Source organism: Protobothrops mucrosquamatus, unplaced genomic scaffold (assembly GCF_001527695.2).
Source record: "Protobothrops mucrosquamatus isolate PMUCROS unplaced genomic scaffold, P.Mucros_1.0 scaffold1524, whole genome shotgun sequence".
NCBI lineage: Eukaryota > Metazoa > Chordata > Lepidosauria > Squamata > Viperidae > Protobothrops > Protobothrops mucrosquamatus.
Window position 1 is genome coordinate 361,793 of NW_015387696.1, and position 25,026 is coordinate 386,818.

General features: G+C 41.5%; 1 protein-coding gene across 1 annotated transcript in view; it reads left to right on the top strand.

The window, feature by feature from the left end:
* Nucleotides 1-404: 404 nt before the first annotated feature.
* The window catches only part of LOC107293182 (calcium/calmodulin-dependent protein kinase type II subunit gamma), a gene marked incomplete at its 3' end in the record, with an annotated part of 164,650 nt that continues 140,028 nt past the window's right edge, over nt 405-25,026 (top strand). The window contains 1 exon segment of the mRNA XM_015822325.1: nt 405-536. Within this exon segment, the coding sequence (XP_015677811.1) occupies nt 405-536 (132 nt within the window).

Genomic DNA, 25,026 nt, shown 5'->3' on the forward strand with positions numbered 1-25,026 from the left:
TTGGCTTGATAAAATGGCAGGTGTTGCTGTTCTTTCAGTTTACAGGACTGGGGAACATTTGTGGGGTTGGAACCAGCAATCATCCTTCTGAAGGAGATGCTGGAGCTCATCTGTTGCCAGTGTGGCATCACTGGAAGTCACATGGTAGGACCCAGAGATGCTTTTGGACCCAAAAGTCCAAAAGGGAACTGTACTTTCTTGGGTTTTTTTTCTTTGAAAATGTTTTGCTTCTTATCCAAGATGCTTCAGAAGAGAAGCAAAACGTTTTCAAAGAAAAAACAAACAAAGTCTAGTTGCCTTTTAGAAAAGCACCTTTGGGACAACCATGACCTTGATGATTGAGAATCTCCATAGATGAGATGTTAGGAGTACTCTGGTAGCTTTTAAGCTTAGTTTTAGAGGGTATGAATGACAGTTGGGAAGCAAAATGCTCGTATCGGGTCTTCATCCTGAAAAACCACATCAAAACAGACCAGTATCAATATTGGCATCACATTGCCCAATTTCAGCCAATCTTGGAATGTGGCGAGTGTAATGTGGGTTGACGAGTCTTGCTTTGAAAACTATTTTTAAGCGAGGTATGGAGTGTTCCTGCTATCTAATCAAATTGCTTCCTCCCATTCTCCCTAAGAGTACATGCCCTATGAAGCTTTAGATTCCAGGCACAGTTACAAGGCAATGTAGCCAAGGATGAAAATTAGAGTTAAGGTGTTGATTTGAAATTGGCTAAAGCAGGGGTAGGCAACCTTGGCTCTTTTATGACTCGTGGACTTCAACTCAGAATGGCTCAGAATTCCTGAGCCAGCCATGCTGAGGGGAAAGGGAGAGGTTTCCATGCTGAGCCATGCTGGCTCGGGAATTCTGGGAGTTGAAGTCCACGAGTCATAAAAGAGCCAAGGTTGCCTCCCTTGGGCTAAAGAAAAAAAAATCCCAAGTATGTGAAAGTGAGCAAAATGATTAAATAAGTAAGACCAAATAGTATCTTGAGTGCAGATGGGCAAAAGAGCTTCAGGAAATGGGTAACTGAGTAGAAGGAATCAAATTTAGCTTGGAAAGTCAGCAGATGGTCTTTGAATCTCTGACTGGATTGTTTTGATTTAATATACAAATTAGCTGTAGTGTAGTGCTGAAAATAATTTGTGATTATCTTCAAGTATTTGAAATTGACACCCATATGATGTTGGAGTTTAAAGGGGCAGGATTGACAAGTACTAACTAGTCTGTTAAAAACTTTATTGAATAACAAAACCAAATATAGAACTAGCTGAGCAACGATATTCAAGTAATAATATTTGGTAATATGCTTTGTTAGATAGGGCTGTCTTTTTCCCTTTCACTCGTGTCCAATTTTTAGAGGCTTCTGGACAAGTCCCTGCAGTTTTCTTGGCAAGGATCTTCAGAAGTGGTTTGCCATTGCCTCCTTCCTAGGGCTGAGAAAAAGGGACTGGCTCAAGATCACCCAGTTGGCTTTGTGCTTAAAGTGGGACTAGAGCTGATGGTCTCCCAGTTTCCTGTGCCCTAACCACTACACCAAAGTGACTCTCAAATTTCAGTTTTGGGATATCGTGTTTTAAACTTTTTATGTTGAAGAATCCAAAACTCCCAATCAAGAGGCAAAGCTCTAGTAATACAAAATTGGTTGTGATATTTTCCCCTCTTTAGTTTTTCATGAAAGCCTAACAACCTTTTTGTGGAATCCCCAGAATACAATTTTGAGGGGGAAAAAAACACCAATTCATTTATCTGGTAACTGAAATGGGGCTCAAATGTCTTCCTTTGTGAAGAAATCTGATCTAGATATATCTGCAACATTAGCACTCTTTCCTGGAGGAATATGTGGTGCATTTCTGGAGTAGCAACCATTAGAAGCTAATTAGCTTTAATATACCTAGTTCAGGGGTAGGCAACCTTGGCTCTTTTAAGACTTGTGGACTTCAACTCCCAGAATTCCTGAGCCAGCCATGCTGAGGGGAAAGGAAGAGGTTTCCAAGCTGAGGAATTCTGGGAGTTGAAGTCCACGAGTCACAAAAGAGCCAAGGTTGCCTACCCCTGACCTAGTTAAACTTTTCCAGAAAATGTGAATTTGTCCTGGAAACGTGGAGAAAAAGGCACGAGATGCAGACTGATTGTAGGAAGCACAAAACATTGAAATAATAGGGACGTGTCTTGCCAATTAGAAGATGGCTGTCAGTGTTTGATAAAGTGAGAGAAAAATGCACAGTGACAAAGGCCATAATTTGAGTATAGACACTTCTAGTTCAAACCTTGTCTCATTTATAAATTCACTGATGCAGTTCAAATATGCATTAGAATTATGCAGCTAGTATCTTTTTCTATAGGGAAAATAGCTTTCATTTCTGGAGATGAATTGCCTCATAATATTAGTAACATAATGGATGCGTACAACTTCTGTTATATTAAATGGTTTTAAAATGCCATTGTTTTTAGAAATTTATTGCAAATACATATATTATGTAAATGGAGATAAATTTAAACACAAAAATACATAATATTCCCGAGAAATGGAAAAAAAATAGAGAACGTTGAACGTTGTGGTGATTTCCCATTGTTACGTGTAGCAGCGAATTTGTTATCTCATTTCAGAAAAACCATATCATTAGTGTTCTTATTCATACTAACGTGGCTGTAGACCTTGTTTTCAGGAAATGTCTTGAAGGGAATCCTGGATTGAGTTAACTTTAAGGCTAAATACATGAGGATTCACTCCAGCGCAGAAGAGTCTCTTTCCATTGTTGTGTAAACTCTAATGCCGTAATTGCTGCATTATATAAGGAATCTGAAATCTTGGATGGATGCCTGCCAATGAACTGATGTACTTTGCAAAAATGGCTGATATTGAAGCCAGAAAATCAGTCTCTTTGATGTATGCTTGGATTAAACAGTCTTACGTAGCACAAATCTGATACACAGTGTGGACTTAAGGCCATGGGATCTGTATGGCGGGCTGGCATGACCAGAAGTTCTGCAAGTTAACTTCCACATTTCTGGTGGGCTTTTTTGGCTGAGGAAGACTGACCTGATACCTTTCATATGGGTAACAGTGCCCCTGCTAGTCACAAATTTAAATTTAATTTAAATTCAACACTGTTCTTCTTAAGTTATGCCCTGTCCAATTGGATAGCAACTTTTCCTGCTAACACTGGACTGAAGGACTGAAGCTTTCATGAGCTTTATCACTTTATCTGATGACGCTGCTGCTCGCTCTGTGCATCCAGCGAAGTGAGCTGCAGCTCACAAAAACGTATGTCTTTTAATAACACGTTATTCAGAAAAGTTACTACCAGACTCCTGATGTTTTGTGTCTCCTGGAACAAATAGATTATCCTACTGAGAGATGTCTATTATTCCAACATCAGTATACTCAGCGGTTGGTATGCAATAGTTTCATAGAGTGAATGTTCAGTCCTTGCTCTTCTAAGTCTTTTTGTTGTGGTGGTTTTTGAGCTGCAGCTAAGCTCGGTCTGATCTGGTCTTCTTTTTCTCCCAAATCTCATCAAAGAACTTAATGCAAGTAATGGTTTGCTTCTGTGGGATTTAATGGGAACACAATCCCAGCTGTTGAGGATGATGGGCATTCTTGTACCTGTAGTCACTTTCCTTGGTACTTCCAAGCTGACATGTTTAGATTCTTTCAGTAAAAACTGACAAGCTTTTAGATCATCTTTATTTCTGAGTAAACTCTGCCCTCCCTTCAGGCATTCTTAGGAAATAAAAATAGAGGGGAGCTGTGCCTCAGTGCTTTGTTTGGAAATGTGCCATTCCATTTTGTGTGTGTGTGTGTGTGTGTGTGTGAGAGAGAGAGAGAGAGAGAGTGAGAGAGAGAGAGAGAGAGAGAGAGAGAGAGAGAGAGACTGGCCATGCCAGCTACGGCAGACATTTTGTGGCTAGGCTAATCTCCCATGACAGCCATGTTGTGAAGTGACCACACAAGTGCCTCTGAAAGATGTTACGTTCTTGGGTCACACACTGAAGTTGCAGATTGCCTTGAGATGAAAGACTGAGTGTGTGGAGAATGCAACTACATTTTTTGTGCTACAGAGTCTTACTTTGGTTTGTAGTACATAATGAAAACTCCCAGAAAATATTCCAGGACTTCAAGGTGACAAATGCCAGGCCCTTCTCTAATTGCCACACCATATTTAGCATCCAAGGACTTTCTTCAGTAAATGAAAGCAATGACGAGAATTGGTTGTGGTCTTAGAGGTCATCTAGTCCAGCCTCTTGCTGGGAGCAGTATTGGTTAAAGCATCTCGGACAGATAATTGTCTAGCCTCTGTCTGAAAATCTTTAACAAAGGAGAATCTAACACTTTATGTGGTAGCTTGTTCCACTGCCTGGACAGCTTAAATTATATTTATTTACTTGAGTTATATAGCCGCTCATCTTACTTTTATGTAACTCTAAGCGGCTTACAGAAAAGCAAATAACACAAAATAAATGATACAAAACAAGAATAGCAGCAAGGCACAATCTAAACCAGGGGTCTTCAGACTTGGCCCTTTTATGACTTGTGGACTTCAACTCCCAGAATTCCTCAGCCAGCGTGCCTGGCTGAGGAATTCTGGGAGTTGAAGTCTACAAGTCATAAAAGGACCAAGTTTGAAGACCCCTGATCTAAACTATCCTCCATACAGCAGGAAATGGGCTCTATCCATGCCATAAGGCCTTATGAAAAGGCAGCAGGGCCAGGGCCAGTCTAATCTCAGGGGAAATGATGCTCTAGTCCAGGGGTAGGCAACCTTGGCTCTTTTATGACTCGTGGACTTCAACTCCCAGAATTCCTGAGCCAGCATGGCTCAGCTTGGAAACCTCTCCCTTTCTCCTCAGCATGGCTGGCTCAGGAATTCTGGGAGTTGAAGTCCACGAGTCATAAAAGAGCCAAGGTTGCCTACCCCTGCTCTAGTCTAAAGGGCATGTACCAAGGTAGAAACGGCTCTCCTTCTGAGCCCCATCAGCCAACATTCCTTAGCTCCCGAAATATGCCCTCCAGCCAGATCGGATGGGATGAGTAGAAACAATTGGGGAGTTATGGTCTTGTAAGTAACCTAATCCTAAACCGTGAAGAGCTTTAAAGGTGACAACCAGCATCTTGAATTGCAGCTGGAAGCACACCAGAAGTCAGTGTAGCTCACAAAACAGTGATGTCGTAAGTGCTGAGTAATTGGCACCAGTAACTGCCTGTGCTGTTGCATTTTGCATCAACTAAAACTTGCAAATACTCTTCAAGTACAGCACCACAGAAAGTGTACTGCAGAAGTCCAGTCTGGAGGTCACAAGGACATGAGTGACTGATGCACATCCCTAAACTGTGGGAAAGCCCTCCTAGCCATGGCTGCCAGCTGTTCTTTGATCAGGACCTGTGAATCCAAGAGGGCCCCAGATTGCACATCCGGTCTGTCTGGGGCAGAGCCATTCCATCCACAACCAAAGATGGAAGATTCCTGGAACCAGGAGATCCAAAAACCCAAAGCCCTTCGGTCTTCTTTGAGTTGAGCAGAAGCCTGTTGTGCCCCATCCAGGCCGCCACAGCTCCCAGGCACTTAGATGAAACCTCCATGGCATCATTCAGATAGCCTGGCATGGCGATGCAAAGCTGGGTATCATCACATATTGAAGATGCTTCACCCCAAAGTGTTGGATGACCTCCTCCAATGGCTTCATATAGATGTTAAATAGGTGGGGCGAGACTACAAAGCCCCGAGGAACTCCACAAAGGAGGGGTCACTAGTTGGATCTCTCCCCTCTCTCAACACTGATTGGAACCAATTCTGGAGGAAGGAGGAGGAGAACCAGCACAACATCATGCTACCCACTTCCAACTCCTGGAGCAGGTCCAGAAGGGCACCACAATTGATGATACTGAAAACTATTGAGAGATCAAGAAGAGAAGTGATGGATGCACTATCTAATCCTGCTTCTGCCAGAGATTATCCAAGAGTACGATCAATGCTGTCTTAGTCCCTGGACTCTGGTTAAAAGGAGTCCAGATAACCCCTTTTTCCAGAGTCCTCTGAAGCTGCAATGAACTTAGGAAGGAAAAGTTAGAAAATGGTAAAACATTGTTTAGAATGATGTGGTCTAGTGATGGTCTCTTGAGGAGGAGGCAAACCACTGCTTGGTTAAGAGGCAGCAGAAGTACCTTTTCCATTAAAGAGGAATTAACCATTGCCAGAACCTAACCACACATCCCTTCCCAGGAGGCCTTAATCAGCAAAGAGAATTAAAGTCAGGAGGTTCCTGATATCTAACCTGGATCTCCTTGTAATTTGAAGCCACAGATCCTGATCAAGTGCCCTAGGACAGTACAGAGTAAACTTTTCGTGTTCCTTCTGATACTTGAGGACTGCCAAGGTATCTTTTCCGTAGGCTAAACGTACCTAGGTCCTTTAACTACAGGACTTATTTCATTGAGGACCTACCACCAGGTTTGGTTGGCAGGGTTCATGCCAAATGCAAGATTGGTTGATTACAAGTGATTTTATGCTGTTTCAATTAGTTGATTTTAAGTGGATTTATAAGCAAACAATATAGCATCAAAATAGAAGAAAACACACAATCAAATTATATACCAAAACAAATTTATAGTATTTACCAATTCACCGTCATTCATCCCAGGACCATCCCACTATTCACTACTTAGCTAGGTCTGCAGAAACCTTATAAATACCAAGAATGAAGGTGAAAGTCTTGTTCCTGGTAGAAAGACACTCTAGAGGAGGAGTTATCCTGCTGAGGAGGCTCTCTTCCAGTTCCCCTCTTGCTCTGTGCAGGGCCTATTGCAGGGGTAGGCAACCTTGGCTCTTTTATGACTCGTGGACTTCAACTCCCAGAATTCCTGAGCCAGCCATGCTGAGGGGAAAGGGAGAGGTTTCTGAGCTGAGCCATGCTGGCTTAGGAATTCTGGGAGTTGAAGTCCACAAGTCATAAAAGAGCCAAGGTGGCCTGCCCCTGGCCTATTGAGTAGATTCTTTTCTGAGTAAGCAGTCTTGCAGATAACAGATGTAGACCGTATAACTAGCACTATGAATTGCATCTGGAAACTGCAATCAGAGCGCGTTTCACAGTATTGATCTTTTGTGGCAAGTATCCCATTGCTTTTGTTACTGCGCAGATTGTTCCAGATGATGTTCAAGAACAGGGTAGAGTGAATTACAGAACTCCAGAAAGTGTTGAGAGCATGAATAACCATTGCCAGCACCTCCTGGCCCAGCCATACCTGCCAGACCTCTGGGCTACAGTTTTCTTACTACTATTCCAGCAAGAGATGAGAGTCCAGGAGGACCTCTAAGCTGCTCACCATCTCCTTTTGGGGCAGCAGAGCCCCACTGAGAGTTAAAGTTGATGTTCTCCTGGTGATAGCTGAATTTTGAATTAGGCTCTATTTGGCCTCGGCTATTTCAGTTCTCCCCAACCAGACCCTTGCATTCTCCACACACAAAGGATTTCACTGCATTTCCTGTTTGGGTGGAACTGTATAATTGAGTACCATCTGCATACTGAGGATAATTGAACCCCAAATGGTCATAATTTCCCCCCACAGCTGTACAGAAGAGAATTGAGCCCTGTGGTACTTCATACTAAAGTGCTAAAGGGCTTACCTGTTTTCACACAGACTGCCCGGAGTCCATCTACTCAGGAAGTGTGGAAGCACTGCAAAATGCTTTTCCCACCTTCCAGAGGGATAGAATCAAGATCACGTGAAGTTTTTTTTTTTTAATAATAAATTTTTTTATTGATTTTTATAATTAAACAACAAAAATTATGATGCATTTACGTACATAAACAGAAAAAAGAAAAATAATCCAAGTCAATACATTTTCAGAGACGCTCGGCAGTCCCCGCCATGCCTCCACCCTCATCCACTTTCCTTTCCTTCCTCCCTCCCTCTGACCCCCCAACCTCTCCACCTTCCTCCTTACCACCTACCTACATCCCCTCTCCTTTCCAACCACCTCCTCGAGTACAATTTGGGATACCAGCTGAGCATCTCCTCTTATCAATACAATAAATATTTACCTATAAAATGTAAATACATCAATTTTTATAAATCCCCTAATCTCCTACCCCCCCTGGACTTCCCGGAACCAAATACAGGACTAACACACATCCCATTCCATATCTAAATTACAGTTTAACTAAACAAACATAATACAATCAATATGTACATACTTTAACTCTAATAATGCAATAAGTAACAATACAACTACTCAAAAAACTATATGATATTTATTCACTCCATACTTTCTCTAAGTATAATTTATCAGAACAATTTTTAAAAATCTAAATATCTATCAAACATTTTATATAATTTTTTTCTTACATTTTACTCTTAAGATCATGTGAAGTATTAATACCACTTTAAAATGCCTTGGTAAGGCCACACTTGGAATACTGCATCCAGTTTTGGTCACCACGATGTAAAAAAGATGTTGAGACACTAGAAAGAGTACAGAGAAGAGCAACAAAGATGATTAGGGGACTGGAGGCTAAAACATATAAGGAACGGTTGCTGGAATTGGGTATGTCTAGTTTAACGAAGAGAAGGACGAGGGGGGACATGATAGCAGTGTTCCAGTATCTCAGGGGCTGCCCCAAAGAAGAGGGAATCAAGCTATTTTCCAAAGTGCCTGAAGGCAGGACAAGAAGCAATGGATGAAAACTAATCAAGGAGAGAAGCAACCTAGAACTAAGGAGCAACTTCCTGACAGTTAGAACAATTAACCAGTGGAACAACCTGCTTCCAGAAGCTGTGAATGCTCCAACACTGGAAGTTTTTAAGAAGAGACTGGACAGCCATTTGTCCGAAATGGTATAGGGTTTCCTGCCTGAGCAGGGGGTTGGACTAGATGACCTCCAAGGTCCTTTCCAACTTTATTATTATTATTATTAAGTCCAGGAGTATGTCAGTGGTATCAGAAACCACCAAATGCTCCAGGACGATTCTTCCTATTCAGATTTCATCATAGATAATCCACTACAGTTATCAGTATATTTGTATATGTGCATTTCAGATAGGTTGGGTTTAAATGATGTGCTGAACTTCGGTTAACAAAAATGTCAGCTTTAAATCAGAATTGGCCTTGGTTTGGAACCTTTTCAGAATGATTGAAACACATCCCAGAAGTTTGAATCAGTTCATTTTGCATTTGAAACCATTTCAAGCTCCAGACATTTCAAATTTAAGATGCTTGTGGCGGTTATTGCTCACCTACTTTGAGGAAAGGTGTTTTTACATTGCCATTTTCTGCCACCCTTGCTGTAAGAAGGAAAAATGAGAGGGCTCAAAAGTCTTCAAACATCCAGCCCAAAAGCTCAGAACTCTGCGTTTAGCGGCTCTGTTAGAAAACTTGGTATACAGACAGAATTATGTCAGCTTGATTTCCCTGTGTGTCCTTTTGCCTTGTGTGATGCCAAAAGAGGACAATTAAGAGGGCTTGGAAATATTACTGACATCAGCTGCTGCTTAATTCGGATTTTATCCTTAAGCTATTTGTGCATCCTGTCTGTGTAATACGAACTAAAATACATTTATATTTTTAAATATGTTCAAAGCACCCACCATCTGTGAATCTTGTTTATAACAATCCTATAATGCAGGTTATATAAATTAAAAGGGAAGATTGAAACTTAGAGCATGCCTTACTTTAGGCCACTTAGTGGATTAAGGGCAGAGAGAAAATTATGAATTAAGAATTCTCTACATTTTTGTTGTTGTCAGACGAAAAACCTCTTTCATTGAGGGGCATAACCCATTTCTACACACGGCACAGGTTATAAATAACTGAATTAGTTCATTTACACCAGTGTTTTTCAAACTTGGCAACTTTAAGTTGCGTGCACTTCAACTCCCAGAATTACCCAACCAGCAAGTTGACTGGGAATTCTGGGATTGGAGTCCACACATCTTAAATTTGCCGTGTTTGAGGAACACTGATTTACACTAACAAATTACTTGTTGATTTCAAGAGTCGATAAGAAGGTTAATTATGTTTTTCTGAACTGAAAATGTTATGTCTGCCCTCTTTCTTCCACAGTGCTTGCCTACTCATAGGTTAAGAGCTAGGTGCATTTGGATGCAATTTGTATAGGTGTACTAATAAGGTGACCAACTGTCCTCCTTTAGGGAGGACAGCCCTCCTTTTGTAAATTCTGTCCTCCCTCGAAAAGTGTCCTCCTACATGTCCTCCTTTTTCATATTTGAAGACTAATCTGCAGGGCTTTTTTTCCCCTCATAGAACGCCCAGAACGGCGTTCCGGCACCTTTTTTTGATTTGTTTTTTCAACTTTTGCATGAGCTGTGCTACTCCCACTATTGGCTTTTGAAAGCCAATAGGAATTGCTGCTGAGCACGCCAAAACACCCGGCTGGCAAACTTTGCACATGCAAGTTGTCTGCATTATTGTTGCAATGAATAAAATGTTTCTTTTATTTACGATATTTTTTTCTTCAATTTATTTGTGTCCTCCTTTTCATTGTAAAAAAGTTGGTCACCTTAGTACTAAGGTTCTTTTTATAGCGACTTTGGCTGAGGCAGGAGGTGATGGTCGTTCTCCCGGGAACTCACAAATGCTTTGCTGACAAAAGTAACATCGTTGATTAAATACCAGAGCAGAGGGGTACTGGAAATCATTCCATGATCCATCTCATCCTGCTATGCTGGGGAGGGGGAGGAGGAGGCTGCCACTGCTGTACTACGTGTGCTGCAACATCCAGTACAGCTGGTTTGGAAAAACCTCAGCCTTGCCATGGCACCAGTCCCATATAAGGAGCCCCTAAAGACAGTAAACATTTTGCCACTGGCCAGTGGTGCATCTACAGCAGGGGTAGTCAACCTTGGCTCTTTTATGACTCGTGGACTTCAACTCCCAGAATTCCTGAGCCAGCCATGCTGAGGGGAAAGGGAAAGGTTTCCAAGCTGAGCCATGTTGGCTCAGGAATTCTGGGAGTTGAAGTCCACGAGTCATAAAAGAGCCAAGGTTGACTACCCCTGATCTACAGCATTCTGGTCTACAGGGGTTCTGTTTGAAGCACAATCCCACTTCCCTCACTTTCCCTCAGGGTATTGAGAAGAGGCACATACACATGAATGTAAACACAAAGAAATATTTTATTTCTTTGTATCCTGCCTTTATTATTTTGCAAATAACTCTAGTTGGAGAACATACACAAAGCACCTTCATCCTCCTATTTTTCCCACAACTACAACAACCCAGTGCAGGGGTAGGCCACATTGGCTCTTTTATGACTCGTGGACTTCAACTCCCAGAATTCCTGAGCCAGCATGGCTCAGCTTGGAAGCCTCTCCCTTTCCCCTCAGCATGGCTGGCTCAGGAATTCTGGGAGTTGAAGTCCACGAGTCATAAAAGAGCCCAAGGTTGCCTACCCCTGACCCAGTGGATTGGACTGACTTTCATGTCTAAGGTGGAACTTGAACTCAGAGTCTCCTGCTTTCTAGCCTGGTGCTTTAAGTATTAGGCCAAACTGGCTCTCTCTAAGAGCAAACTGCTCAATAGGTTAAATTGATAGTTAACAACATTAATAGTTAATTTACTGCATGAAGAATCGTTGGTTTTATCTTGCTTTCCTCTGATTCTCCAGAGAAAATCCATGCCTTTTATGCAGAAATCAAAGTAATTCAACTTTACACTGTTTATAACTTCTTCGTTATGTTGTGCATAGTTTATCATGCAGGAGAATCGCCTCAATTCTCAGCTCAGCTAAATGTAATATGAAGCATTTGCAAGGCAGAAATGACAATGTTCTGCTTGTTCACAAAACCAGTTTAAACCAGCTGGGCATGCATTCCAATGAGGGAGAATTTTTTTTTTTTTTAGCAGCCGTGCATTCATAAGTCCTTGCAAAAAGTTTTATTATGGGTACATATGAGAACATCTATCTTACGAGACGAGGATTGCTTCTTTTGAGCCATAGGAGGAACCATCGTGAAAAAGAATTTTATCTTTGCTGTTAGGAAAGGTTGTGGTTTGGCGTTCCCAGCAGGGCGTTTATAGAATCTGAAGTCAACTTTGAAAAAGTAAAACAGATGAGCAAATAAAGTAGTGAGCTCTTTGACAGCTGCACACCAGTCTCCTACTGAAAAATCCAAATATGCTTTTACACTTGAATGTTGACTTATTATAATACACAACATCTGGCAGTTGTAGGCTCTTTATATTAACAATGACTTGGCACTCCCCTAGATACAATATGTTACAGCTACAACTTGCATCTAACTCAGCCAACATAGCTGCTGATCAAACAGATTGGGGGTTCATGAAACGGCTAGCAGGTTTCAAGCGTCAGGAACCAGAGATGGTAGACCCATTTGGGGGAAATCAGCCCAGGATTAAATTGGAATTGTATGTCACAAATTCCTCCTTTTTTATGTGGCTTAGTGTTTACCACAACAAATTGGTTTGTGGTAATTCTTTAAGTCTTATTAGATCATAATTCCTTTTGTATTTTGCTGCTGTCAGGAACATTTGTAAAAGTAAGCAGCCTTCTCACAGTTACCAATCTTTCTTGTCTCTCTGAGGGAGTTTTGCTAAAGTGATATTTTCTGATCTTGGAATAGTTATTTATTAAACATCTTTCTATACCACGGGTAGGCAACCTTGGCTCTTTTATGACTCGTGGACTTCAACTCCCAGAATTCCTGAGCCAGCAGGGCTCAGCTTGGAAACCTCTCCCTTTCCCCTCAGCATGGCTGGCTCAGGAATTCTGGGAGTTGAAGTCCACGAGTCATAAAAGAGCCAAGGTTGCCTACCCCTGTTCTACACCTTAGTAAGCATAGGATTCTTGGCTTACATAGAAAATAATACAGATAAAAACATTGATTGGGCAAGATTAAAAAGAAAACCATCACAACAATATAGCAGTAAAACCATAAAAAGAGAAATAAAGACAAACATTGGATAACGGAAATCTCTCCAAAACTATCTGGTGTTCAGATTCGGTTTTCAGAAGAGGGGGTTGACTAATTATGCCTAGATTGTTATGCTGTGGAACTGTCCTAGTTTCTCAGCTCAGCTAAATAGGAGATGAAACAGCACAAAGCAGTGTGTATTGCTTCCCAGATACACTTCCCAATATATATTGCTTTTCAGAGTCAAAGGCACACTAATATAGCTTAACTGTTTTACGTCAGATAGGACAAAAGGTTTTCTGATTTCCCACAGGATCCTTCCAGGGAAAACCGATCAGTGGGGGTTTGAGGGAGGGGAAAAGACCTGCTTTTATGAGACTTTTTGTATTTTCACAAAGTAGGATAGATGCAGATTTTTTTTATTATTAACATTTTTATTGTTCTATAAATTACCTGGGTATTTTATTCTAAATAAATGAACACAGAGTAAAATGTAATCAGCCAGCAGGTAAACAGATTGCTTTTTGCATTTTTTTTTCTTATTGATGAAGCTGATTCAAGGAACAGCAGACTGTTCTCTGAACTTGGTTGTTTTCTAGCAGGCATTTTATTGCACAATTAGGTAACATCTGAGGATAACTGGATAATGAAATGTCTGCAACAAATCAACCAAGTTCAGAGAGCACCATTGGCCACAAATAGAGCCCCTTAGAGCTTCAAATATTCTCTGTTATTGGGGCTGAGTTGATGTGGTTGGCCCAAATAGTTCTATTTTGGTGACCTCTTAGGGATCTTCCTCAACCTTTAAGGAATCTTCAATTGTGACTTAAGACCTAATAGTTTATTGATATTCAGAGCTACTAAATGCAAGAACACCAGGCCGTAACAGTGTGGGGTTCACATAAGAAATATCTGTGTATTTCTTTTTTCTGTAATCATCTAGTTATGTGGTATAGTATATACATTGGGAAACCTTCACTGTCTTGTACCTTATGAAGGGAGGCAGTATGATAAAAAGGTCCCTGCACCTTTTGTGTACACACACACACACACACACACACCATTTAGAATTGTTCAGTCTTTAACGCAACCTTGTATTTAAAACAATGGTCACTTGGTGTTTTAATGTAGTATTGTGCATTCCTTGTTCTTATTCAAAACCTATTTCTTATTTACAAGATTGTGCTTTTTCATTTAAATTACTATTTGCTTTGTTTTTTTTTAAATTTAGAGTATGCCTGTTTATAACCCGTAAATCAGAAATGGACTTAATTTGTGCTTTTTATGAGCTACGTTTGAAAATTTACAAGGCAGATATTTGAAACATTTCAATGAAAACGAAAGAGACAGTAATATAGAGAGATGTTAAAAAGTTCCTCATTTTAGAGGTCGTTCTGCATGAAGAGACAGCATAGCTGAAATGGCAAGTTGTGTTCGCGTATCTCTGTGATGGTGGAGTAAACGAGAGCAGAACTGCTCCATTGGTTTCTAACAAGCTGCCCTGTTGGATCAGCTCTAACTCTGTGGCCTTCTGCCCGTCTTCATGATGTCTATGTCCACTTTAAGATGGTTCATCTGCAATGCAGCTGTTAGCTGAGGAATTCTGTAAACCAAGACAGAGCCAGCCCAAGACCTGTCCTTGCTTGCGTTGTGGCAGGGTCGCTGTTGCAGCAGGAGAGAAGGGAAGGAAAGGAGGGAGGGAACCTGCATAAAAAAGAAAGTATTCTTATTAGAAATGGCTGGCACAGAGGTGCCAAAGCCATTGTCTTTATGTCCACATCTGCACCAGCTGTTCTGGCTGGAAGATAACTGGGCAGTTGTGGCCAGAAACCATGAAAAGCCACTCCTAATAACCTGCTTCCCATCTAATCTTATGTTTTGCTTCTCAGTCGGTGCCCTGATTTCTGGGGCATCTTGTCTTCACGTACAGGTAGCCTCAGTTAATGAGGGCAATTGGGATTGGAATTGCTGTGGCTAAATGACTGTCAGGGGCAAGAAGGTTAGAGTTCAAAAGGACTAAAAGTTTATTTCATGCTACCTATACCACGGGTGTCAAACTCGCCGTGTCACGTGATGTGTCGCGACATATCGTGACTTTTTTTTTGCATTGCCGGAGCTGAGGTGGGCGCGGCCTCCGTATGATGCAACCGGCCTGTGGGCCGGAAGTTTGACACCCCTGACCTATACACAAGAATCGGAATTACATTCAGTCAAGTCAACAGGGGGGCTGGATCTAGGTTCTTTATGGGGGCGTAGGACTCCAAACTGATGATGTGTTTGACCCCGCACTCAAGCTCAGCTTGCTCGTCTCCTACAGGGACACAGTCATAAATCATGATTCGTGTGATTGTGTTGCTTAGCAATGGCAATTCCAGCACCCCTTGTTTGTTGGCCAGAGGTGCCTCTCGGTGGCTTGTAATGTTGACAGGTTGCTGTTGTTAAGTGAATCCCTACAGTTGTTAAGCAAGGATGTTGCGTGGTTGCCATTTGCAATCCCCTGCCAAGTTCTCCATTTACAGTATTTTGCCTGTAGGGAGCTGGCAAAGAAGTCACCAATGGTGATCGTGTGGCTGCGGGAAACTGACTGTGGGAATTCTGAAAACCACTCATAGGTACCTCTTCTTCAATGCAAGTTTGATTGGTCACTGAATTGAGTAGTTCAAGGCCAACCTGCATGCCTAGATTTTGGGGAAAGACTATTTAATGTTCCAGGTTGTGTCCATAAGTGAAGTGATGTTTGAGAGCTCCTTTCATTCTGCTTTAGGCAAAAGGACTTTCTACATTCTACTTGGTATAACTTTCCAGGATAGGCTAAACATCACTTAAATATGAGCCAGCCGTGTGCTGCAGCTGCCAAAAAGGCCAGCACAGTGCTAGGCTGCATTAACAGAGGGATAGAATCAAGATCACGTGAAGTATTAATACCACTTTACAAGGCCTTGGTAAGGCCACACTTGGAATACTGCATCCAGTTTTGGTCTCCACGATGTAAAAAACATGTTGAGACTCTAGAAAGAGTACAGAGAAGAGCAACAAAGATGATCAGGGGACTGGAGGCTAAAACATATAAGGAACGGCTGCTGGAATTGGGTATGTCTAGTTTAATGAAGAGAAGGACGAGGGGGGACATGATAGCAGTCTTCCAATACCTCAGGGGCTGCCCCAAAGAAGAGGGAGTCAAGCTATTCTCCAAAGCGCCTGAAGGCAGGACGAGAAGCAACGGGTGGAAACTGATCAAGGAGAGAAGCAACCTAGAACTAAGGAGAAACTTCCTGACAGTTAGAACAATTAACCAGTGGAACAACCTGCCTCCAGAAGCGGTGAATGCTCCAACACTGGAAGTTTTTAAGAAGAGACTGGACAGCCATTTGTCTNTCCAAAGCGCCTGAAGGCAGGACGAGAAGCAACGGGTGGAAACTGATCAAGGAGAGAAGCAACCTAGAACTAAGGAGAAACTTCCTGACAGTTAGAACAATTAACCAGTGGAACAACCTGCCTCCAGAAGCGGTGAATGCTCCAACACTGGAAGTTTTTAAGAAGAGACTGGACAGCCATTTGTCTGAAATGGTGTAGGTTTCCTGCCTGAGCAGGGGGTTGGACTAGATGACCTCCTAGGTCCCTTCCAACTTTTTTTATTATTATTATTATTATTATTATTATTATTATTATTATTATTATTATTATTATTATTATTATTATTATTATTATTTATTATTATTATTATTATTATTACTACTACTACTACTATTATTATTATTATTATTATTATTATTATTATTATTAAACCTTAACTTCAGCTCCTGGATATTGGAAAAGACTGTTAAGACTCAGTTTCAGTCAGATTGTGATCCTGCATCAATTTTCTTTTTAGATGTATTATTTGCTTGCTTTGGAGGAAGCAAGCCATTCTCCCCACACTCTCCCAAATAATCCGTTTTGTATCTCTTTCTGGGAATGAAAACCCAAAGGCTGTGGATAGGGTGAAGATAGAAGAAAAACGATTTATGCTTACAGAGTGAGATCTGTGTGTTTGACTACGTGTTTGAAGTTTGGATCTGATTTGATTTCTTGCTTGATTTTAATCGCAGCAATGCAACAAAGTCCTTGTGAGGGGGATGCAGGTGTGAGACGGTTCCCAATGAGCTGAAATACCATTTTTAACGTGCAAAGAATTAATGTGTTAAATACTTGCAGAGGAAGGACCACTCTCTTGCTTTAGATCAAGTTGCCATGGAGGCACTGTGGTCAGTTGTTGGGAACATGAGGAGTTGATAATCCAGGGTCAGAAGTTCATCATACCATTCCAATTTTGGAAAAATGAGAACTTACCATCTGACCAGATTATAATTACTAAAATTTTAGAGTGTGCGGAAATGGATAGACTAACATTAGAAATGAAAGAAAAAGGATGATTCAATTTGTTTTAGAACTTGGGAAAATTTTTTTATCAATGGGTAGAGACATGTTAGAACTTGAAGGATTCAATATTTTAGGAGAGATGACTGATTTTTAATTGAGTTCTAACTAACATTTTGATGATGTGATTATTTTTCTTGATTTACTGATTTTCATTTGTTACTTTTGATTGTTAAGATTTTTTGAGATTATATTAGTAGTGTTTACTTAATAGATCAACCTATTTGTTTACTAATTGTTTTAATATGTTATAGTCTAGGCTTTGTTAAAAAATGGTTGAATATGATATTTACTCACTATTATGATCCGGACGGTAGCTTGTTTGTTGAAATATGTGATTGTACCTATCCCTATTTTACCCTAATTCCTTATTCCCTTCCCCTTCCCCTTTCCTTCCACCCCCTCCCTTTACCATGCCTTTATTGTTCCTATTTTTCCTTATCTATATATACTTAATAACATTTTGTAAAAAAAAAAGAAAAAAAGAAGTTCATCATACCTCTTCAAAATGGTCATGCCTCCTATCATTTATGGTCAACTCTCCTAAAGGCTCTCTAAAGTGGTTTTGTTGATGGAGCAGGAATGAATATATTTCAGGTATTCAAAGCCTGTCACAAAACTTCGCAATGTTCCTTCTACAGTCTGCGGTTTATAGTTCTTGGCAAAATCCTCATTGGCTTCCTAAATGCGATTTCTCTTTCCCAGTCAATCATCCTTGTCGGAATAGGCATGCATGACTGATTGGTATCAGTCCCATGCTAATATTTATAGGGAAGTTCTAACCTCTGGGAAATTTGTTCCGTATTTAGAAAAGTCTTTGCTTAATTTAAAGCAACCTTAAAATTGTGCCAGTGAAGTCTCGGTGGAAGGGGGACGTTATTTTTTCAGTTAAATCCTATCAGTCCCCAAAGACTTTTCTGTCCACGTGCGTGCTATTCTTTATGTTCTAGTACTTTTGATTATTTCTTTGGAAGGATGGCTGAGGAATACCTGTGCATTCTGCCGAGGGTGGAAAGGTTGTGTTACCAATGGTGTGTTTTATTTTTAGAACATAAGAAGCCTCCTTGGTATACTTTATGCCAGCAAACTTTTTCTCTCTTCTATCAAATGAGCCTGTGCTTCTTAATCATACTCTGTACCTTTTGGGACTTTGTATGTTTGAGACTGGATACAATTTTCTCTTTCTTTTCTGTTTGACCCTGTGTATTTTAGCCAAGATAAATGCGAAGCTTTCTGGAAAGAGAATCCCTTGTGTCACTGAGGGTGTGTCTGAGTAGCTTTGCAAGCTACTGCCACTAATAATAATAATAATAGTAATAATAATAACAATAACAATAACAATAACAATAACAATAACAATAACAATAATAATAATAATAATAATAATAATAATAATAATAATAAAGTTGGAAGGGACCTTTGAGGTCATCTACTCCAACCTCCTGCTCAGGCAGGAAACCCTATACCATTTCGGACAAATGGCTGTCCAGTTTCTTTTTAAAAACTTCCAGTGTTGGCGCATTCACCGCTTCTGGAGGCAGGTTGTTCCACTGGTTAACTGTTCTAACTGTCAGGAAGATTCTCCTTAGTTCTAGGTTGCTTCTCTCCTTGATTAGTTTCCATCCGTTGCTTCTTGTCCTGCCTTCAAGCGCTTTGGAGAATAGCTTGACTCCCTCTTCTTTGGGGCAGCCCCTGAGATATTGGAACACGGCTATCATGTCCCCCCTCGTCCTTCTTTTCATTAAACTAGGCATTCCCAATTCCAGCAGCCGTTCCTTACATGTTTTAGCCTCCAGTCCCCTAATCATCTTTGTTGCTCTTCTCTGTACTCTTTCTAGAGTCTCAACATCTTTTTTACATCGTGGTGACCAAAACTGGATGCAGTATTCCAAGTGTGGCCTTACCAAGGCATTGTAAAATGGTATTAATACTTCACGTGATCTTGATTCTCTCCCTCTGTTAATGCAGCCTAGCACTGTGTTGGCCTTTGTGGCAGCTGCAGCACACGGCTGGCTCATATTTAAGTGATTGTCCACTAGGATTCCGAGATCCCTCACAGTTACTACTATTGAGCAAGGTACCCTCTATACTATACCTGTACATTTGGTTTTTCTTGCCTAAATGTAGAACCTTGCTTTTTTCACCATTGAATTTCATTTTGTTAGATAGCGCCTAGTGTTCAAGTCTGTTCAGATCCTCCTGTATCCTAAGCCAGTCTTCTGGAGTGTTGGCTATTCCTGCCAGCTTGGTATCGTCTGCAAATTTGATGATTTCCCCATCTATCCCCTCGTCCAAATCGTTGAGCCACTCAGAATCAAACTCCTGGAGTGAGCAGGACTGCATTCTAACCACTGTGCCATCACGGCTTTTGGACTCTCCTAGAGAGAAATTCCCTGAAGATGGGCTCATGGACGGGCCCAAAAGCTCGGAAGATAAAACCTCTGGTCCCAATGATCGACCCAGATTGGATCTGGCAGCATCATCCTGGGACACGCCTTCGTTCATAAAGTTTCTGTACATCTCAAGCATTGTATATTTAGGCTACCAGTGATGGCCTGATCACATTAGAAGTACTCTATTAAGTTTCCATTGCTACCTTTTATTTCTTCTTGGAGCGTAGCAAAACTGATTAAGTCTAGACCAGGGGTAGGCAACCTTGGCTCTTTTATGACTCGTGGACTTCAACTCCCAGAATTCCTGAGCCAGCCATGCTGAGGGGAAAGGGAGAGGTTTCCAAGCTGAGCCATGCTGGCTCAGGAATTCTGGGAGTTGAAGTCCACGAGTCATAAAAGAGCCAAGGTTGCCTAGCCCTGGCCTACACCATACTTGAAGCCAAGGAAGGAATGGTTTTGCCCATGGGTAGTTTTCCTTGGGAAAATATCAGAAAATAGAAGTCCGTTCTATATTGCCTTGTTCAGGTAACCTGGTTGGACTAGACCAGTATTTCTCAACCGTGGCAACTTTAAGACAACAAGGCTGGCTGGGGAATTCTGAAAGCTGAAATCTACTCATCTTAAAGCTGACTAAGTGCATAGTTGGACATGGTGTTCGTTTACACATTTTGGATAGCTATGAAGACCTTTAACCAGATTATGTCAATTTTACTCCAAAAATAGCGGTAATATTTTATGTTATTATAAAACTTGACTGTTGCTGAGTGGTTTTCTCTTGCTAACATCTGGAGAACAGATGAAGAATGTACACAGTTCTGCCTAGTTTGAAATCAAATTGTCCATTACCTCTTCCACAGGGCTGATATATATATATATATCCTTGGAGACAAATTATATAAAACTTGATAAGAGCCCTCCAATTTTTTTTCTACCATTTTGAAATTTTTCTCACTCTGTTTTGATTTTGTGAAATTTAGTCATCTTAATTCAGACGTTTAATATTTAAATTAGCTATTGACATTGCCTATGAAACTTCCTGTGGAAACATCCACCCAGCCTTTCTGACAACCGCAGAACTACTTGCTGAGCAGAAAATAAGAGGGATTCTGTAGTTTCCTGTCTTTTGTTGGTGACTATAATGGAAACCTGTCTACATTTTGGCTCAACTGATGTGTGAGAGAGAATATATATAAGGAGGCTAGATCTTTCCCATTCTGAAAATCTGGCTCTCAGCATCATAGTGTCAACATGAAGACAACTCTCCTTGAAGCATAAAGCACCTTGTATGTGAATCTTAAGCTTTTAAGAGTGCACTTGATGCTCGTAGGGGGAAACTTTTAGCTAAAAATACCTCACTGGCTAGAAAAGAAAGGATATTTAGCTAATGGCTCTTCTCATGAAGAGGAAAATTAATACCTCTGTTGATACAATTCTTTGTCCTTCCACTTTATGCCTTTTTGAGCTCTTACACTCTTTGTTTATTCGTCCATCTTCTCCAATTCATAGTAGGAAAATAAAAACCAGGCATTTTTAGTAGTGCAAAAGCTGTTCTTTACCCTGTAATTTCTTCTCAGAGTGTCTAGAACAGAGGTCCCCAACCTTTTGGGCACCGGGGACCGGTTCCGTGGAGAAAGGTTTTTCCATGGAACAGAGGGTGTGTGGTGTTGTGTGCTATCTGCATCTCGTGGATGAGGATTTGCTTGTTTGTTCGGACCGGTTGCTGGCATGCCGTGGCCCCACGGACCGGGGGTTCGGGACCCCTGGTCTAGAAGTATGGACGGCTTTGGTGCAGCAGTAGTTAAGATGCTGGGCTAGAAACTGGGAGACTGTGAGTTCTAGTCCCACTTTTCTAGTCCCACAAAGCCAGCTGGGTGACCTTGGGCCAGTCACACCCCCTCATGTATGGGAAGCAGGCGGTGGACAATCACTTCAGAAATCTTGCCAAGACAACTGCAGAGACTAGTCCAGGCAGCCACCAGGATTGACTCAAACACACACACACGCAAAATTATACAGAACTGTAACCCAGGATCTTGTACTACTTCCATTCCATCAGGAATGGAAAGAACGGTGTGCTCAGAGCATATAATAATAATAATAATAATAATAATAATAATAATAATAATAATAATAATAATAATAATAATAATAATAATAATAATAATAATAATAATAATAATAATAAAGTTGGAAGGGACCTTGGAGGTCATCGAGTCCAACCCCCTGCTCAGGCAGAAAACCCTACACCATTTCAGATAAATGGCTGTCCAGTCTCTTCTTAAAAACTTCCAGTGTTGGAGCATTCACCGCTTCTGGAGGCAGGTTGTTCCACTGGTTAATTGTTCTAACTGTCAGGAACTTTCTCCTTAGTTCTAGGTTGCTTCTCTCCTTGATCAGTTTCCACCCGTTGCTTCTCGTCCTGCCTTCAGCGCTTTGGAGAATAGCTTGACTCCCTCTTCTTTGTGGCAGCCCCTGAGATATTGGAACACTGCTATCATGTCCCCCCTCGTCCTTCTCTTCATTAAACTAGACATACCCAATTCCAGCAACCGTTCCTTATATGTTTTATGTTTTAGCCTCCAGTCCCCTGATCATCTTTGTTGCTCTTCTCTGCACTCTTTCTAGAGTCTCAGCATCTTTTTTACATCGTGGTGACCAAAACTGGATGCAGTATTCCAAGTGTGGCCTTACCAAGGCATTGTAAAGTGGTATTAAAGTGGTATTTGTTTGACATCCGTTTGTTAAAGGTCTAGAATACTCTAGAGCACGGGTGTCAAACTCCCCGTGTCACATGACATATGACACATGTCACGGCGTATTGTGACTTTTTTCACATTGCCGGACCTGGGCTGGGTGGGTGCGGCTTCCGCACGATACAACCGGCCCACGGGTGTGTCCAACTTTAGCAACTTTAAGACTTGTAGACTTCTGGCTAAGGAATTCTGGGAACTGAAGTCCACAAGTCTTAAAGTTGCCAAGGTTGGACACCCCTGCTCAGGAAATATTCTTTGCTTTCCTTGCAGTTTTCAATATAACTACAGGAGAAGGAGAGATCAGGATAGGAAAGCACCTTGTAATTTCATATTAGCTCGTTAGATAACTGTATATCTAATGGCACAATAGAGGATAAGTTGCCACAAAGTTGGCTGAATGTGCTACACAGCATGACTATGTCTTTTGGGAGGCACTGCAGTGAAAGAAAAAGGATGATTTATTGCCGTCCTCGGGTTGTCATTCAGTATTTGCACAGTTGGGGCATTATTATCTGTCCTAAATATAGTGCCTAATTTCTACCTAGTGGCTTGCTCTTACATATTGAACATTTTGAGGAGAAAATTGCTGAACACGAAATAACTTGTGCACTTGGGTCGGGTGTGGTGTGCTTTGGGTCCCAAACTATGGAGAAAGTCTGGGTTAAAGCAGACTATATAGACTTGGTGTTTTTAAAGCTGCTGCTTTTAGCTTTAATAATCATATTAATTACAGTAAGTTAGGGAAGGTGCAAAGTGAGCCAGGCGTACCAAATGTTGGATTCTACAACACCGCATGATGAAATGGAGTCCGCATCAAGGAGATTCAGATAGTAATTCCCCAGAAGCTACTTCTCTGAAAACAGCTGTGGTACTAGAGCAGGGGTAGTCAACCTTGGCTCTTTTATGACTCGTGGACTTCAACTCCCAGAATTCCTGAGCCAGCCATGCTGAGGGGAAAGGGAGAGGTTTCCAAGCTGAGCCATGCTGGCTCAGGAATTCTGGAAGTTGAAGTCCACGAGTCATAAAAGAGCCAAGGTTGACTACCCCTGTACTAGAGTCTAGCAAGGCTGAATGTGCTTCCCTTCCTTCTTCCCTTCTTCATATGAATTGGGGGTGGGTGGGTGATGGGTGGGAGGGCTGTCTGAGGTGTTTACACAAACCACTTTCTCGCTCTTGATAAGAGAGAGATGCTGCCGCGCGCAATATGTAATAACGAATCCCTCTAATTGAACTGAACTGAACTCCTAGTTGACTACACGGGTAAGTCTGTGTTGTTTCCTTGGCAACAATTGGAATTGTTTGGCGATTGCTTTCTTCCAGGGCTTGGGTTTATTTATTGGCTTGTTTGTTATTTCTTTTTTACTACCCGTGTTTTCCCGAAAATAAAACCAGGTCTTAGATTTTATTTTTTTTTGAACCAAAAGACCCATTAGGTCTTATTTTAGGAGGGTGTCTTATTATACAGCAGGCGGCGAGTACTCGGGTACGGGGCAGGATGACATTCGATACAAACAGCGGAGCGCGGCCCGCGCGTGGGGTGGAGACGCAGAGCTTCGAAGCTTGCCCCAGGGATGCTGGTGGGCCACCTTCCTGGCCTGGCCTGCCTGAGAAGTGAACAGGGAGGCGGCAGCCCAGGGCCAAAGTGTTGGAGGGTCAGGGAGGGTGCTGAAGTGAGCAGGCATCCTGCCTGCAGCACCCATGCTGGCTGTACCTTCCCCGCCAGAGCCAGAATGCTGCCGTGTTTCGGTAGATTCCGGCCTTGCCCTCCAGAGTATTAACCCAACGCAACACTACAAGATTAGCTAAGTGCTACCACCCATGTAACTGCGAATGCATATCAATAAATGCAAATTCACAGATTTGTTTTATAGGAAGAGGTCCAGGAAAGTACAGACCAAGTGAATTGTCGTTGGTCGTCCAGTAGAGTTATGTAACCAGTAAAATGGCTGTGAGAATGGATGGGATGGGATGGAACAGAAAATAGAATGGGAATAGAAAAAAAAAATAGATGGGAATAGAAAACTTTATTGGCCAAGGGAGACTGGAATTTGTCTCTGATGCATAAGTTCTCAGTGTACATGCAAACAGCAAGTGATAAATCATGATCAGTTATAAAATACAGTCCTCATAAATCATAAAATACAATCATAAAACATAGCCAGGTTGAAAGTTACTGTATATCACTAGTTTGTAGAATATCAGATTGTCATTGAGTTATAGCCATTTATTCAACGACTGTGGAAAGTTATGATGACAGTGAATGAATGGCGCTTATTCACGATCTCTGAAGTTACGACCGTTACAGCATCCCTGTGGTGATGTGATCAGAATTTGTGTGCTTGGAAACTTGCCTGCTTGTGTGACAGCAAGGGTCTATCTCAGGGGTAGGCAACCTTGGCTCTTTTATGACTCGTGGACTTCAACTCCCAGAATTCCTGAGCCAGCCATGCTGAGGGGAAAGGGAGAGGTTTCCAAGCTGAGCCATGCTGGCTCAGGAATTCTGGGAGTTGAAGTCCACGAGTCATGAAGGGGCCAAAGTTTCCCTCATGCTGGCTCAGGAATTCTGGGAGTTGAAGTC